This window comes from Leptinotarsa decemlineata, unplaced genomic scaffold, assembly GCF_025532065.1.
Source record: "Leptinotarsa decemlineata unplaced genomic scaffold, Ldec_3_MD MMD2_tig00004307_RagTag_RagTag, whole genome shotgun sequence".
Taxonomy (NCBI): domain Eukaryota; kingdom Metazoa; phylum Arthropoda; class Insecta; order Coleoptera; family Chrysomelidae; genus Leptinotarsa; species Leptinotarsa decemlineata.
In genome coordinates this window covers 3922162-3941428 of record NW_027412606.1, presented here as the reverse complement: position 1 = coordinate 3941428, position 19267 = coordinate 3922162, and the positions used below count along the sequence as shown (strand labels likewise).

The 19267-nt window shown below is 34.5% G+C and overlaps 1 protein-coding gene across 2 annotated transcripts; it reads left to right on the top strand.

Moving 5' to 3' along the window:
• Positions 1-541: 541 nt before the first annotated feature.
• On the top strand, positions 542-18461 carry LOC111512536 (uncharacterized). 2 transcript variants are annotated; one of them, XM_074178786.1, is made up of 3 exons: positions 551-706; positions 5158-5645; positions 17544-18461. In XM_074178786.1, exons 2-3 carry the CDS (start codon positions 5213-5215, stop codon positions 18308-18310), a joined length of 1200 nt encoding a protein of 399 aa, XP_074034887.1. In that variant the 5' UTR covers positions 551-706; positions 5158-5212; the 3' UTR covers positions 18311-18461. The 2 variants fall into 2 exon arrangements, with proteins under 2 accessions (XP_074034888.1, XP_074034887.1); XM_074178787.1 differs by lacking the exon at positions 5158-5645 and having other exon boundaries at positions 542-706.
• The last annotated feature ends 806 nt before the right edge of the window (positions 18462-19267 follow it).

The following is a 19267-nucleotide window of genomic DNA, read 5'->3' as shown; positions in this document are numbered from 1 at the left end:
TTGTGATGGGTCAGTCTCCACCAGGATCCTCATATCTTCGTCTTGGTTCATGTAGGTCGTCCACTACGGGCCTCATCTTCGAAGCTGAAAGCTGCGGAATGAACTTTCGCCAAAACAATGTCGAACATTGCGTTCATCAACACTGTTATGTTCATTTTGTTGATTATTTAAGAAAAAAACACTGATTTACTCGATCTGAGGGTTACTCTAGTTCCACAAAATCGTAAAATTTTGTCCGGTCTAACCGATCTTGTAGGTCTTACCGTTTTCGGGATAACAATAACTAAAAAACAGCATGTATATTCTCGAACCGCCGTCACTGTTATGTGTGAAAATTCATTATTGTGTTGAGGAATGGGTTTTAATCTTGTTCCGATATCGCCGGTTTGGTCCGCAAAGCGTGTTCTGTAACAAACAATTTTTTTTATTTTTGGGAGTTCCCATGCGATCAATTTCATTTTAGTTTCACAACAATGTCAAGCACACCCGCTACTGACTACATCAAGAGCTCTCTGGTTAGGTTCTATCAAGGCTAACAGTTTTAATTTCATTGGATGATTCATTTGCTAGTATCACTTCAGTTGATAACATCTGTATGTAGTTCCTGTAATATTTTCCTCTCTCGTGTTTTTTTGCGTTGAGTTTTGTTCAATAACTTTTTTGAATTCAGATATGTAATATTACGGACCTAACATGCCTACTTCTGGTAAGTACCGCTCTTTGATATACAGTGCATTTCTTTAATGTTACTCCCCCTTTTATTTTTTGAACGGGTCAAGTCGAAATGAAATTAATGCATGAATACTTCATTTTGAAGTGAAATTGATAGATGAAACTTTCCAGATGGGGTAATCTGGGAAAAAAATTAAATGGAAAGGTGGGTTTTGTGATACATCATTTTGAAGCTCCTGACGAATACAATCCTAGATTATGAAGTCAGTCTCTTCACCCAGTACAAAATGGCGAAACATTTGATAATTTCCTGAAGACAAACACATTAACATATTATTGAAATAGGAAACATAATATACATATCTATGGGTGTAATAATAACACTAGCACAATGAAATATAAAAAAATAAAAAAATGAATTAGCAAGTTGCCAGACAGTAAATATTACATATAGAGATTTCAGTATCATATGTTAAGTTAATATTCTAGCGATGCATTGAATTTATTGGAGCCTCTGGAGACACCCTTTATTTTGTTTTATAAGAGAGAGGACATTGTTAGATCAAGATCTTCAGATAATGTGGTGCTGCAGGTTTCTCCGGGTTTTCCTGCAGCTGAAAAAGCAAATGCGCCATTGGAATCAACGAAGTCGCCCCGGAGCGCCAATTAATTTTTATTGTTGTTTTTATTTTATTTTTATCGTTAATTTTTTATAAAACAAAAGTAACATTTAAATAGATAAAGTACATATATAAATTAAAATATTATTAAAACAGTGATATTTGGTTTCATTACAGATACAAATACCCTAGTGAACAATTGAAAATAATTGAAAACAATGAATGAAAAAACAATGAATGATAGCCAATGATCTGTTAAAAAAAAATCTGTTTAAAATCTGTTTTTCCGTTAATCAGCTGCCCCCCCCATACGAACGACAACTCTCAGAAGTTAAGAAACTTGTGCGAGCTAAGGACTAACGGGGTCTTACCTTTTAACGTGTGATTCCTAACACGGTGTCCCAAATAATTCCACATAACTATACAATTTGTATTCTATTACTTTTTTAAAATTCTTCAAGTGCTCTTTTGAAATCTTTTAAAATGGATATATTTTTTATTTCTTCAGGTAATTCATTGAACTTGTGGAAGCCCTTGAAAATTAACGAATTCATGGTACTTCCGAATGCCGATCTGTTTATATGTATATTATTGGAATTTTTGTATTATAATTATGAATGTTTTTATTGAATTTGATGTTATCTTTAAAATATTCTGGTGCCATTCCATTTACAATTTTGTATACTAGAGTCATTGTAAAATAGTAGAGACTACTTTCAACTGATAACCAATTCAAACAATCAAGCATACTTTTTATGGGAGTACGGCGATTTGTTTTCAAGATTACTCTCATCCCTCGATTTTGTAGTTTTTGTAGCATATTTAATTTATTGGGGTTAAATAAAAATAATAATGACGCACAATAATCAAAGTGTGGTTGAATAATGGTATTGTAAACTGTTACTTCGGACTGCATTGACAAATTTTGTGCTATTTTTCTGAAAGAATATAGTTTTTTCGATATTTTCTTATGTATAGGTATATTCAAAGTGATTGTCAAAATTTAAAAAATTATCCAGTTCAAAACGAAGGTATTTGACTGATGACACAACTTCAATTTATTCGTTTTTGATATTGAGGTTTATACCGTTGATATCTAGAGAACTGTATTTATATTTCGTGGTGAATATCATTGCTTTTTTTTTGTTACGTTTAACTTCAATTTGTTAATGCATAAATACTCTTTACCGCTCCTATTCCCTTTTATCTGCCATATAGCAATTCCAACAACCCGATAAGGTTTGTTAAGTTATTTTTTGTTTATAAAAACGGCAAAAATATTACTACGACAATGAACATCATTGTTCAGTCAGAATATTCTCATTTAGTTTTCGGTTTTACTAGTAGAAAGGTACCACGTCAACAATCTCTAAAATGGTCAATTCTTGTCCATTGGAAAAAAAAATTAAAGCGAATTTTATTTACGGTGCGACGCGGAACTTTCATGAGACCAAAAGGATTTTCAATCAACGTTTTCCGAATCGTCCTCTCTGTAGAAAATATTTGAGGGAACTTGTATCCAAATTCACAACTACCGGTAGTGTACATAACAAAAAGCCCTCAGGTCATGCATCCATTCCGGAGGAACAGCAAGTGCAAATAATTGGTGAGATGGTAGTAAATCCTTAACAGTCTACTTATTGCGTCGCGAATGTTCGTGATGTGTCTCTTTCTATTGTGTGGAGAACAGGTATCATCCATACAAAATTAAAATGGTACACCATTTACCCTCCTCGAAGGACAAAATTCTGCGAAATATTGACGGAAACCATTCTACGTATCTCCACAATATTTGTTTTAGTGACGAATGTACATTTTATTTGATGGGCCAGCCCACTCGCCAGAATTGACACCTTTGGACTTTTTTTATAGAGCTGTTTGAAGCAAAAGGTGTACGAAACTGAACCTGCTTCAATATTGGATAGACGGCAGAGCAAAATAAATATTTGTAGAGATATTGACGTTACTGTGTTCGAAAATGTTCAGCGTGAAGTATTGGATAGGCTGTTTATATGTCAAAAAGTTCATGGCAACCATTACGAGCATCTTCTGAACCGACCTCAAGCTTATTACCTCATATTATGTAGTTGAATGTCAATGTATTCAGGCTATTATTAAGAGTTCCGCCATTTTGTAGTAGTTGAAGATATTGACATTATATTGTAGGGTTGTGAAGCATTTGTCAGGAGCCTCAAAAAGATGTCTCACAAGGCTCCCCTTTCCATTCAATCGCCATCTTGAAAGTTTCATCTGTCAATTTCACTTAAAAATAAAGTATTCATCCTTTTTTTTTCTCAGATAATTCATTTAAATAAATGAAATACATATATCATTAATACTACAGGATTATATGTAGCTTGTAATGAAGCTCTGGGATTTTCTATTGAAGTCACGAACAATGATTCCAATATGGTTATTACCATATGGTTATTACCATATTGGAATTGGTAGTCAAGATGTTCAAAGGTGCCCTTCATTTGTAGAAATATTCGGTAGAATATTCCCTCTAACGGCAACTCGTAGTAGATGGTATGATATTCCTTTCTCCAGAGAAGAAAGTCTTCAAGCTGATGAAAAATTGACTATTCTCTTCGCTCCTTCCCAAGATCCAGATACTGTTACGATGGTTGACAGCCTAAAAATATATGGTAAAACAAAGGATTCATTCACCTACCTTCCAACTTTTCGACGAAAGGGAGAGTAGATAAAAATTCCAAAATTGACAAAAAAGTTTCAATCAACACTGGCATCCCATTCGGTCCGACGTTGATTTATAAAATGTTGCATAACATGCGGACTGACTGGATCGATGGTAGACAACAAGATGCAGAAGAGTTTCTAGGTTTTTTTTTGAATGGACTCAATGATGAAATGTTTGAGGTGAATAAGTTGGTTGAATATTATATTAAAGATGAAAAACCTCTCGATGACTCTGCTTTGAGCAATGAATCAAATAATTTATGGAACATGATAGAAACGAAAAATCAAGGATATCCAACCAGAAGGATCGACTTCATCAACACACCGATAAGTGACATCTTCGGGGGGCAACTAAAGTCGAGCATTCATCGCAACGTGGATCACATTACCGAGAATACCCAGCCTTTCCTCACCCTGCCACTCAACATTGAGAAAGTGAAGACCGTCAGAGAAGTGCTTAAGGTACTTGTCTCCAAGAACATTTTAGAGGGAGTGACTTCGTCGAAAACAAACGAGAAGGTCGAAGCTTGGGAGCAAATTACGCTCTGCAAACTTCCCGTTATCCTTATTTTGCATCTGAAGCTTTTCAAATACAGCAACGACCGTTTCACGAAGATTATCAAGGCTTTTGATTTTGAATTCGACTTGAAGTATGATTCGACTTTGATATCGTCGGAAATACAATCTCCAATAGAGAGACAATACAAGCTATTCGCCGTCGTTTACTACGAAGGCAAAAATGCCAACATTGGACACTACGTGACCGATGCCTTCCACGTCGGCTACAATTGCTGGATTAGGTACGACGATTCTTTGGTCAAGACCGTGCAAAAAGAAGACGTATTGAAACCCCAGGGAACGCGAGTTCCTTATTTGCTATTCTACAGGAAAAGCGATATGATCCTATCTAAATAAGGTTGCTACTTTTACATAGAGTTCAGCGTCTGGAATCTTACGAAATTTCTCTTTTTAGTTTTTATTGAATTTGATATTTTTTTGGTTTCAAGGAATTATTTTATTCTTTCATTAGTGATAGGTATTGCTCAATTTTTAATTCATGCATTAATTTCATTATCCCAAATTTCAATTTTTTGAGTTGACCAATTCAAAAAATAAAAGGGGGGGGACTGTATATGGTTGTTAGTGAGATGAGAAAATCTTTCAGTTGTTATCATAGCGAAGTAGTTTATGGAACTTCTAATTAGATAAAATCTACATAAATGGAGCCTTACACAATCAAAAATCTTCCCGAACTACTCAGTTTTTATTTGGGCAACAGTAAATCAATAAAAAAATTTGAAGTATCCAGGTTGACAGCTCCTGGAGAAAACTTCGGGAGTGTGATGTTGAAAGTAGACATCTTATTGACTAACAACAAAACAGGAGGAGAAGAAATGTTATACGCCGTGGCAAAAATGCTTCCAGAGTCGGAGCTGTTCAGAAAAATATTCAAAGTTCAAGAAACCTTCCTCAACGAAATGGCCTTCTATGAAATCATTGTCCCAACTCTCCACGATTTCCAGAGGAGAGTAGGAGTAACCAATGTTCTAGATTGTTTCAGTGAGTGTTTGGCAACAAGGAAAAATTTACTCGGCGGGAGTTGTATAATAGATGATGATGCCGTTTTAATTTTCGAAAATTTAATGGCAGATGGTGAGTTATTTGTTTCTATTCAAATTCTTCACTCAAAGTGTCCATGTTATTTATTAATATCTGTCGAGAATATTTGAGAATGAAGTGAAGAAAAAACGGTGTCATTTATCTTTTTCTAATTCTGGAGATGAAGGCAGGTTTTAGCCAGCTTTCCAGCTCTTCTTTCAATAGGCAAAATCAATGAATGCAACAATTTAATGGTAAATGAAGAATTTTTTTTTGTGAGAAATAATTTGAATCTACTCAATAACTTATTTCGCTACTAAATTCTCTATTTCATGTGTTAGAAAAAACACTTTGTATTTTTCATTGACGCATGTGATATTTCCATCTGAAAGTTTTTTACTAAAATCAAATTCCGATTGCCATACCCAAATACTGAAATTGGAGTTTGTTTCTGAATTGAGAAGGGAATATTTTTAGAGGATATCAGTTTTCGGAAAAGAGCTTTTTTTCGCAAAAAGTATGGAACATAAATTAAAAAAAAATACTTTTAGAAGAGATTGATTTTTGGTAAAGGAAGGTTTTTGCTTTCTACTTCTTATTTATCATACAACAAAACTGTGGGATTATTCCAAAGAAAAACATCAGTTAATTTCTAATTGAACTCTTCATGAAGATGAAAAAAAATTAATGATTTGTGAACGACCACTTTCATACCAACATTGAGTTATACAAAAAATACGCTTTCGAATTCAGTTTGTACTCCAAACATTCGTTAACATTCGTATGTTTTCAGAAGAGGGTGATTTTTCAAAAAAGCTTTCTACTTCTCCATCTTCATTGCTTTCTTCTTTCCTTTGAAGGATTATGCTATTTTCTGTATATAAAATTGGAGAAGTTGAAAGCTGAAATCTTTTTTTCTCAGATGTTTATGAAAGATCCAATTTGAAATTATTGGCTTTCTTCTTTTCGTTCGAAGATTCCTAGTTTTTTGTTTAAAAATGTTACGGTTTTTTCAATCATTTAAAAATTTTGTTTTTATAATTTCGATATACGATCAGACCGTTTTCATATAACTTTTCTGCAGATTGATGGTCCTTTATTCACCTTCAACCCGCATATGATTATTCCGATATAAAAACCATGAAGCGATTTTGTGTTGTTTTCCTCAAAATCGAAAGTTTTGACGGAAACCAATTCAGTAGTTGATTCCTAACTTAAGGTTTGCCTGGTTGATTACCTAAAAGGGCTTTCGAAATTTTTGGCTAAGTGTGGTTTCTTTTTGATATTGTGTGCGTTAGAGCATCTTGTTGTAGTATCGAGAGTCATAGCTGCAAACGCAGGATTTATACCAGGCAGATAATCAATATCTACATCTCCTATCAATCTTCCAATGAAAATCAAGGTGAAAACACCCTCCATTGTCAACAGGTTAGTAGATTATTTTCGCGCAACTCAACTGAACTTCTGATTTTTCTTTTCACACTATTCATGTAAATATTGTTGTGACGAAGAATATTTTCTTCAGGGTGTGTAGTTATCCCTATAGAAAAACGTATTTGCTAGCTAGATTCATATAAATTGCAAAGAATCGCTTTCGTTTCAATGATTTCTTTTTGTCGATATACCGTAGCAGTGGGCTGCTACGAATTTCCGAGGCGTCAGTATTTCCATAATATTGTTAGAGCAGTCTGCACCCCTTTGCAAGGTTATAAGGATCACCAAAAAAGCAGCTTAGGCTTAGTTCATTGAAAAAATTTAAGAAACTTGCTTGCTCAATTGATGGATGTAGCCATATAGGACGAAACTGCAGTTACGTTGGTTATAAATAAAAGTGGTATAGTCTATCCATTCCTAATTGGAACGGCAAAAAAAATGAGACTACAGGCATAAACATTTCTTGTCTGTGGTCCCTAGTCGCCCAGATAGTTAGTAAACGTGCAATCAAACGTAGTAGAGGAATGAAGGCTCGGAAGGCTGAACTGACTGAACACTAATTTTTTGTACGTTTCACAATATTTCTTCATCAGTGCCGTGTGTTCGTGGGGTTAGGTGAGGTAGTGAGTGGTTTTGCAAACCGATTTTTGAAAACTATTTCAAGAGATAATTACCCTATCACCAAACTGATATTTTTGTACTCGACGTGCGTTTCCCTACCAAGGTTAGCATCTTCAGGAGAAGCAAATTGATACTGAATCTAAAGACAAGGGTTAGCTGTTCATATACCTAAAGTTTTTCGGTCCGATGTGGACTTTGTTTGTTAAATGATGATTATCCGTATTGATTTCTCGGTAATTAACTAGTGGTACCACTACCTGCAAATTAATTTGGAACAAATGATAACATCACGTGTGAGGAATCTGTGTCAATCGACAGGGATCCGGAATTTGAAAATAAGGACTCACATGTTCGAATTCAGCGAGTAATTTTAAATAATAATGAATGCTTGAAGAAGGAAAACTGTCACACTTCACAGAATGCTATTGTGAATAGAATATGCGAGTTAACGAAACTATCTCGTTCGACAGTTCTTCGATTCATAAAAATAGGGGATGTCATTGACCATGCAATGAAACGAAAACAAAGGAATAAAAAATTCGCAAATGTCGGTGGTGCTACAAAAGATGTGATTCGGCGAACAATTTATGGTATATACCAAAAAAATGAAGTATCAACCTTGGAATTGATTTGGTATAAATTACTCGACTATCCCGATTACAATTACAAATCTTTAGAAACTCTACGAGGTGTCTTATTGTCTTGTGGTTTCAAATATAAAAAATTGAACAATCGGATGGTCATAATGGAATCGACACGCATTGTTCAACTCCCACAAGAATATTTGAGGCGAATGAAAAGCTACCGAGAATATTTGACACCCATGATGTTGTCAAATATGGCTGGGTAGACGAAACCAAGTATTGTGCTTTGAACACACCTTCTTCAAGGGGAAAACGTGTTATAATTTTGCATGCCGGGAATGAAAGTGGTTTCGTACCTAACGCTTTGCTTCTGTCGGCCAAAAATATAAAAGATTCGTCTGCTGCTTACCACGAAAATATGACTGCGGCTTCATTCGAAACCTGGTTCAGTGAGCAGCTCCCAAATATTCCTCCAAACTCGGTTATCAATCCAACTGTTTACATTGTCCATCAACGGGTTAAATTCTGGTATAATATTCGACGCACTGATAACTATGTCACTGGGCAAAGAAATTGGAAAACGACTCACCCCTACTCTGCTAGAATTATGCTTGGTTTTTTTTGTCTTACCAAGTCGGGTTTGTTATTGGTGTTTTTATTTGGCAACCCTATTGTAATTTTTCTATATCTTGGACATAAAACCCACGTAGCAAAGATAGAGAAATAGAAAGCTGAAACCCTTTTTCCCTAGTATGGAATATGTCTCGTCATTCAATATTATTTGAAATATAATCGACAAAAATACCAAATGTGCCACTTAAAAATCAAAATTCATTTGCAATCGTCATCAAAGAAAAAGGGCAATTTCAAAATAGACATAAGGAACATACTTTTTTGAAAAAAAAATAGTTTGAATTATTATAAGTATTTTTGAACGTGAAGAATCAACATTTTGAAAGTTTTCACAGAGGTCAAATCAAAACATCATTTATACTAATTCCTAATCATATTTTTGTCGTAAAACAGTACGCTAATGCAAAATCAATATTTTTTAGAGCAACTTATTGTATTTCGGCCTGTCCAACAATCAGTTGAAATTAAATATAAGTCATGCGAATGACTATGATTGGAAGACAACTAAACTATAAACAATTTTGAGCATCCATATGAATTGGAACTAAAAAACTTGCTATCTTTATTTACTTGGAGCAGCGCAGTAAAGTTGAGATAACGAAAGTAATCTCTCAACTTGAAAACAAACTAGACGGACTGGAGTCAATATTCTCTACATGAGTATTTGATAATGATGAAAACAATTCGTTACCACGTCAACATAGCTGTTCAGTAGCGTGTTTGCAAAACATTTTAGAAACATGAAATGAGTTCCTTCATTTCTGAAATCGTGTAGTTTGTGAACTATTTCCTCAAATTGATTTCTATTTCAGCAAATCCTGACTTTCAAACTGATTCAGCGGTTAGTGAAAAAAAGGTATAATGATTTTGGTATGTAGGAAGTGTAGGTAAAGTTTTCATTAATGGAGCCGTAAAGGTTTTCTGAAAATTCGTCACTTCCGATAATAAATTATCGGTATTGTTACGTTTTTCGAATTGAATAATACAGTTTATTGTATGATTTTCACTATAAAAGGTTTTACTAAAGGCGCGACACGTGTTCCGCTATACAATCGTAAACTTGAAAATGCTTGGGAAGGCTATTGTATAGCGAAACACGTGTCGCGGTTTTTGTAAAGCCTTTTATAGAAAGAACTGTATTAATTAATTCAGTAATGGATTTTCATCGAGTTTGTTCCATCAATGTTACTTTTTTTCCGTGGGTTTGCCAATAATTGACTATACTCTACAATAATCAAACTTGACTTCACGCCACTCTTAATTCAATCAAATACTTCAACTGAAAATTCAAACTAATATTCAAATGTCTATCGCCTCATTTGAATTCGCACCGCACTGTCCCTTGACTTTTCTTCACTATTGGATATGCGCATGGGTAGTGTTTATATATGGTTATCGAATTTCCTCGAAGCTAATGGAGAATTTTCTGAAAGTCTATCGAAGCGATGCGGCATTTTACTAGAATAGTCGCGAAGTCTACGTCTTTATTGGACGCAGTCTCGATCACGTCACAATTGATTTATGACGACCAGCAGCAGCTGGCGTTATTTTTTTTTTTTTTTTTGGGTGGGATGATTAACAACAGTATCATTATTGAAGCCGTGGTTTTATGTATTCGTAAGATTGAAATTATGATTGGGTTGAATAGTCGATGGTGTTTGTTGGATTGGATTTTGTGTCATTACTGAAAGTCTTGGGTTAACCTGGCCTAAAATTTTGCATTTGAAGATTTGGTCATTGAAAATTTTGTTGAAAACTTTGGAACATTGTTGGGAATTTGGTTTTCGGATTTTTTTTGTTTCGGAGGACTTTGTTTCACAGTTCTTTCATTTTGGATTCGTTTCTTTCGTTTCTGAAGATTGTAAAATTTTTTTTGTGTGAAGTTTTTGTGTTTTTGTATTGGTTGAGATTTTCATTCAACTTTTGTTGTTGGAAATGGAAGATAGTTGTAGTTCTCTTTCAATTCTTCCAATGCCCTTTGAGCATTAAAGGTGGATTTTTGGCTCAGAAGTATAGGTAGTAATCTTGCTGAAAGGGTGTTTAGTATCGTGGTTCCAATAAGATCATGTTGGATCTGCCTTTCTTCTGGAGTAAGCGGTTATTTTTGAATAGCTGTACCAATTTGCTGGTTTATTTTCGAGTTTGTTCTTGATATGAAGTCACTACATTCTGGAACTAGAGCAGAACATGTAGACAAAAAAAATGATCAGTTCAAAACAGGAAAAAATTTCGAGATGATTATCTGTCGTACCTACCGAAGAAATGTTTATGGTCCGGCTGCAGTCCAATAGTTTAGGTTCATAAGTTTTTCTTTCTTTGGAGAACTAGGACCACAGGTTCTCGCGTGTCACACTAGTGTTGAAGGTCCAACTAACTGCGCCAAGTTTGTGAACTTCAGCAAAATTTTCATTCTATTGAGAAAGGTAAGCGATTGTCATTCCGTGAGTTACAAAATTGATACAAAATATTTGTAGTGCATAGGTACACAATGTTATTTCACTTTGAACTTGATCAGGAGAGTCAGTGCACAGGGAATTCTACATAATCGATGAAATATGTGGTGTGGAGTAAAAATTGAAGTATTTACAAGACATTGAATTTCACTAGTTCGGACTTCCATTGTCTATTATATAAAATGATTTGAAATCCCTGAAACAAGTAAAAAAGAATAATTAACAAAAGGATAGCTGAGAATAACAATTATATTAAGCAACAATAAACCTGAAATGAAATGATAGTGAAATAACCTACAAGTAAAAATATAATAATTGAATAAATATAAATTAAAGGAATGAAAAGAGAAAATAATAAAATAAAAAGTGTAGAGATTCCAAGTCACGTTAGTTCACGACGTTTCGATTGTTGGTATCTACAATCGTCTTCGGGTGATGACTGGACTGATTCCTCCGAGAGATGACTATTTTATAGGTCGTTGAAATACTTTCACTTTCTCCGCTTTCTATTTTCCGCTTCACTGATTCCGTGAGAGATGACCGTTTTGGCGGGAGTTGGCCATTTTTCGTTTGATGATGGGTTTCCATATGTTTCGTATTTCTACGCTGGCCTGGCTGAATACGTTGTTGGACAACATGTATGCGGCTTCCTTAAATTTTCTCCTAAATCAATGTTCCTCTCTGTGCAAGATCTCAGCTTGGGACCACTCGATGTTGTGTTGATGGGTCCAAACATGGTCTGCTATTCCTGATTTGCTGGTTCCTCCTCGCTGTGTGTGCTTCTTGTGCTCGGCAATGCGAACATTCAATGGCCTCTTAGTTTCACCAATATAGGATTTTCCGCACTCACAGGGTACCCGGTAAATGCAATTCTTGGAATCGCAGTCTGCGTTTGGGGGCCTGGTTTTCGTGAGGCTGCTACGGATAGTGTTACCGGATCTTAGAGTCTTGATGATTCCCCTTTTTGTCGATTGATGGTGGTTGGATTTGTGGTTCAGATACTGTCCCGTATGAGTGGGTTTTCGGTATACAGATGTTTCCCACTCAGTGTCGGTCCTCTTCATCAAAACGTCTAAGAATGGCAATTCGTTGTGGATTTCCTCCTCCATTGTGAAAGTGATGGAAGGTATCACGCTGTTGATGTGTTTCAGGAAGGGTTCTAGTTCAGTCTTCCCATGGTTCCATATTATGAAGGTGTCGTCAACATATCTCAACCAGACTCGAGGTTTCTTGTGACTGGTGAAAGTGGCGATCCCATTGGCAGTCCCTCATCTTGTGTAAAGAATTCGTCCTTCAGTTGGAAATAACAGTTTCGTATACAGCATCCTAGTAATTCCATAATTACTTCTATAGGTAGATTTGTTCTCTCTTTCAGGTTCCCGTCTTCGGATAGCTTTCTCTGTATAATTTGGAGTGCTTCTCCGACCGGAACGTTGGTGTAAAGGCTTTCCACGTCGAAACTAATTAGTTGATCTTTCTGTGTAACCTCATAAAATCATTTTATATAATAGACAATGGAGGTCCGAACTAGTGAAATTCATCACGAAACATTGTCAATCACCTTCAAACATTTACAAGACAGTTGCAACTGATACTGGCTTTTTCTGATTCAACGAACAATTATGATACAATGTATCAACTTTTTCATTGGAGAATGTCAGTGACAATTTTTTGTTCCTGTGTCTAACTGTTTGTATGATATATTAATTTGTATGATTGCATATTCGTATGATTCATAATTTACATGAATCATAAATGGAATTGTTCATTCTGGATTACTCAGAAGCGCCTTTTATTAGCAATTTTCGATCACATTGAATTGAATGATGGTCCAAAGCTCTTACTGAGCAATTATCTGTGTTACAGAATCCAAGCAGTGAGAATTGAACAATCAATTTCACTTCTAGCCTTTCACGGTGTCAATCACACTTTTACGCTGACGACACTCAAATGTACATATCCTTCAAGCCAGAAAATAGTAGGTTAGCAATAAACAATGTCAATAATGATATGCCGAAATCAGTACCTCCTTCTAATAACCACTGTCTCCAAATAAATCTTTTCAAAGCTGTAGTGTTATTATTTGGATTTAAGGCTGAGCATTTGAAATTTCTGAAAGATTTTATTATTAAAATCAACGATGAAATCCTTCCAATAGTTGACAATGCCAGAAACTTGGGTTTGCATATGGACTATCAGCCTCCATGTTGAAAATATTTTGGTAAAATTAAACTCTTGTATGGATGTCGGCATATTCTGAATCAGCAAATTGAAACTGTTTCCTCAGAATCATTGATCTGGTCCCAGCTCACCTTCGGCGATGTGATTAATGGTCCTTGTTTGACTGTAAAAGATGAGTCACGATTCCAAAAAATTCAGAATTCGTGTATCAGATTCATTTACGGTTTGAGAAGGTGCTTCTATGTATTGGGTAAACTAAAGGAATTCAGCTGGCTGAATATGAAGAAAAGAACACAACATTTTGATAGAAAAAACATCTGAATAACTCTGTGAACATTCCACAGAAAAATCGAATCTATATCACACAACCCAATTCTTGCTTATACAAACGTTCATTTTCTCATAACATAGGTAGTTTCCTGAATGCATCGCCCCCAGATATTATAAGTACAGAAAACATTTTTCAACTTTCAATAAAAGATCAAATCCGGTGTACCTTCAGTCAAGATGGTATTTCTGAACTCTTCTAATTGATTTTCTACAATCACATCTGAAACATGTAGATTTAATTTGTTGAAATTGATTGAACACTTTTACTACTTCTCTCGGAGCAGACAAAGAAATATATTGACATTCAGTTACTTTTGTGTCAGGTCTTCTGAATGAATTTAAACTAGGAGAAGCTTGTAGTTACGATGAGAAAGGTTGTATTAGTGTAATTAGAGACCTTACTGGATACATGATATCCAAGTATCTAATAATAGAAGGGTAGAAGGTTAAGTGGTTGATCAGGACCTCACTAGGTTTTACGTAGTGGGCTACTGAATTTTGCCTCTTAGGTCAGCAATAATTTGTAAATGAATGTAAAACACATTTGTTCCGTTTTGCATACTGTTCTAATGAAGACATATTATTATTATATATTACTTCCATATTTTATTTTTGAATTACCTCAATAGAAATATATACAAAATGTGATCTTTCCGAAGCTTTTATTTGACGTTATAAAAAAATGTTACTGCTCAAAGTAGACGAGTTGAAGTTAATTGGTATCAAGAAATGTTGTTTGAGATTTTTGATTATGGGAATATCTTCAAGGCAGTTTGGTCAACGTTCATATCTCTTTTCAGGCAGTTATTTGTACTTATAACAACGTATTTGATAATCCTGAGCCTACACCTTTGAAAAATATGTATAATAATAATATAATAATCTTTATTCAATCCTTACAGATCACATACATCATGATATAGGAAACGTTACGTTATGGTAGACAAATGTATGTAGCCACAATATCAAAATATCACTATTCAATAGATTTCTACATATATACCTACATGAAAACATTTATTACATTTATATTCATACATACAAACACATTTTCATTTTGTATCAAGAAATCCTTTGATACTATAGTAACTTTCGTTTCGCAAATGTACTTTCAATTTTCATTTGAAAAAGTTTTTATTCCGTTGCTCTTTCAGGTTTGCGAAGAAGATGATTCAAAATCTTTATACCTCTATATCAGGGGCTTTTTTCATAGAATGATGAGCTGTGTGCAGGAATTCTGATGAGATCTACGTTTCTAGTTGGGTAACCATGGCAATAAGAAACTGTTTAATACATCTCAACATGTTGCATAAATAACATTATATATTTGAAAACATAAATGAATGGAACTGTTGAAATTTTATATTTTTGAAAACATGGTCTGCACAATTCATCTGGTTTCAGATTGAAAATGCGTCGAATACTTCTTTTTTGGGAAACAAATATTCTGTTTAAATTACTGGCGCATCCCCAGATGTTGATGTTATAGGATGTTGTAGTAGATTAGAGCATAATATATATTGATGAGTTGATTGGTATTGAACATATTTTTCAATTACAATATAACATAGTAACCTGTGTTCACTTTTTTGCTTATGGCATCAATATTATTTTCCCAACTCATTTCACTGTCTATATAAGTTCCAAAGAATTTCATAACTTCAGAAAGATGGATAGTGCTATTTTTGACAACCACTTGAATATCAGTCACAGACTTCCACCTAGAATGAAAATGCATACAGGCTGTTTTCTATGCATTCACTTTCAAAATTTCTTTCACACCAATTCATGAAGTCTTCTGATAAATTATTAAGTTTTTTTTGTAAGTCTTCAGGACTATCTACATCAATGGCCAATATAGTATCATCTACGTAAAGAACTACTGAATCTGAATTGATATAGTCAGGTAGATCGTTAATGGATAACAAAAAAAATAAGCGGCCCCAAGATCGATCCCTGAGGAACTTCCCGGTCCATCTCATAATATTCAGATTTTTGCGCTCGGATTCAAAAAATAAGATCATATTTCTGCCAATTCCGTCATTTTGTATCATCTCAGAAACCTACACGTGTTTATTAAAAAAAATCTATTATTTTGAATGAAATGAATAGAGAATGGTTGAAACATAACGAAATCGAATACTGAATGAATGAACTGGATAATGTATAAATCAGTTTGATAATTTTTCTCAATTTTTGGCAGTTCTTGCTCTTTCGCGGTTCTATTTTGTATATTTTGATGATTTTGCATTGTGATGAACTGAATAAGATTGGTTCAAATGAATAAATGAATAAAGAATGGTTCAAATATAAGGAGATGAAATACTGAATGAATAAAGTGGATAATGTATAAATCAGATCAATGGTTTTTCAGAATTTTAGGCAGTTCTTGCACTTTGACGGTTCTATTTTGTCGATTTTGATAATTTTGATTTTCCGATACTTCCGAGAAATGAATGAAAAATGGTTGAAATATAACAAAATCAAATGCCAAATGATGTATAAATTAGTTTGATGGTTTCTCTGAATTCTTGGCAGTTCTTGCACTTTCGCGGTTCTATTTCGTCTCTTTTGATAACTCATGATTTTCTAATACTTTGAAGAAATAAATGACGAATGGTTGGAATATAACGAATTGAAATGCTGAATGAATAAAGTGGATAATGCATAAATCACTTTGATAGTTTTTCTGAATTCTTGGCAGTTCTTGTTCTTTCAGCGGTTCTATTTTTCTATTTTGATGATTCTGCATTATGATTTTCTGATAATTTCATTTTTAAAATGATCTACTCTGGAAACTGAAACCGATTGATTGAAAAACTGAACTACCTCCCCTTTTTGTCACAATGCGAGTCGTCTCCAACAAGACCCCCTACTCTGATGATGAACAGCGATCTTGTTGATCGCTGGATATATTTTTCTATTCATTGTTATATTCATTGATATTTCGAACTTCCTTTGAATTTCAAATGGGAAAGTGGAAAAACTGCTATCAACTTTGTCTGACCTGATGGTCTTCATCAGTGTAGTATAACCGAGTTTGAAATGGATAACACTTGGTTAGAAGCTATGAGCTCATCAACAGAAATCAACCGCACTAATCTAATATGTTGGGTGCGCTTTTTTGTATTCAAATATTTTCTAAGTGAAGCCGTAGGTATCAATTTCATAAATAATAACAAGAAACAAGTGAAAAAGTCGATAGTAATATACTCTTTCTTTTCAAAATCACTTCATTATCTGAGTCATTGGAAACGATTGGCAATTTGTATAATTCAGCAGGTAGAGAAATATGGATTTCTACCAAACAAGTGATGTGATTGTTTCGAGAAAGAAAGGTTTGGACTTTCTACTTCTCCAGAAACTTCCAAAGGAAAAAAAAGCAAATAATTTCGAAATGAAATAAACTCTTCACAAATATGTTTAGATCACGCAAAGACGTTACTTTCAGACATAAACTGTGAGAAAAAGCCCTTTTTCGAAAAAATTAAGCTGAAGAAGTAAAAAGCCGAAACCTTTTTTCTAAAAATGTGCCCCTTTCGATTAATGAACATTTTATGTCACTCGTTGATGAAATTAAGTTGCAATACGTTATCATGAGCCTTAAATAGTGCCAAATGACGTCTGGTATCTAGTGTGTTATTTTTCCATTGAATCGTTATTTTTGTCATCATTCCAGGTAGTTTCACGAACTAATAGCGGAATTACTCTTTCAGGTTTCATTAATATAGATCGATTTGAAGGTTTCGATCTTGATACTACCCAACTGATATTGAGAGACATGGCCCTTTTTCATGCTGTACCACTAGCACTCCGAATGAAAAAGCCAGAGGTGTTCAGAAATTATATTGAACCGTATTGCAGTCGTTTTCGAGAAGGACAGGATATCATGGATCCCATGATAAGGGCTTCGGAAGCTGTACTGAAAGAAAACAAAGCAGTAGCTAGCTGGGCATACAAAGTTAATGAGAGTTTTTACAAACCAAGGTGTGCTTCCAGAGAACCCTTCGTTACACTCATACATACTGATTTGTGGACTAACAACACTATGCAGAAGTTTGTAGATAGAAAACCCGTTGCTAACAAATTCATCGACTTTCAAGGTTTTTATTACGGCTCCCCGGCATCAGATTTACTTTTCTTCCTTTGGTCTAGTGTACCCAAAGAGGTTCTGGAACTACATTTCGATGACCTGATCAAGTATTACTACGATCATTTCATCAAGGCTGTGAATGACCATAGTTTCATTGATTCCCGACTCAACTTCCAGAATTTCATGAGAGAAATAGAAATTGAATTTGAATATGAGTTTGGACACGCTCTAGTTTACTGCTTGACTGTAGTTAGTTCCAAGGCCGGTTCTAGGAATATGAATGAACTTGGAACGCCAGAGGATTATCTGAAACGCATTACGTTGAAGGAGAAAGAGAATGCTTGGTTCATTGTTCGAGATTCTGAAAGAAGAGGGTGGCTGAAAAAGTAAAATTCACTCGGAGCAAAACTATAAAATTCAGGAAAGAGAATTGAAACTTTCTATGTTTTTTACCACTTCTATTCGTATCTGAAGTTACTGCAGTTTCATCCTATAAGGACATTTTCAAACTTATACATTAAAACTTATACATTATCTTATACATTAGCTTACTTACACATTAGCCCTTATATACCACCCCTGTAGATAATGATAGGGGTCCATTCTCAAATTTGATCTAATCCCAGCCATAGGATTCTGGTTCAAATTGATGGGAATACGTTTCAAGGAGAGAATGATTTTTGGGAAAGGAAGGTTCTGGCTTTCTCCTCCATCCTCGTACAAAAAATATGGGAATCTTCCAAAGGAAGGAAGAAAGCAAATGACTTCGAGGTGAATTCTTCACAAAAATTTGTTGACCATTCAAAGAAGTAACTTTCAGAAACTACTTTTACTGAACATTGAATTGTACAAAAAAACTTTCTATTCAGTTTGTACTCCAAACATTCGTTATGGAATTGAATCAGATATCATTCTGTACAATATAATATATGAAAGAGGTAGAAGTTTCACTTACATGAAACACTGTCATCCTCAATGGCGAACATCGATGTTCCCGAATAAGACACCCGTCTTATTGCCTTTTCAGTACCAATCTGGCTAACATTACAAGATAGAGTATTCAATTCATTCATGAAATCCCAACCCCTTCATCACGAATGACATATATGACAGTCTATAATGACGTTCACTCGATTATGCGATTTAATCATTAAATTGATTTATACTAATAATAATTTCAAGGCGTCATTCAGTATAGATGATGCATATCAATTAGGAAATGATGTTCCATAAATCTTTCTGACTTGGACATGGCTAACAAATCAATCGATAATATAAGAAAGTTCATAAAAAGCAATCAGGCGATTGAAAGCAATTGAGAATCAAAACAAACCGTCACTTTCGAAT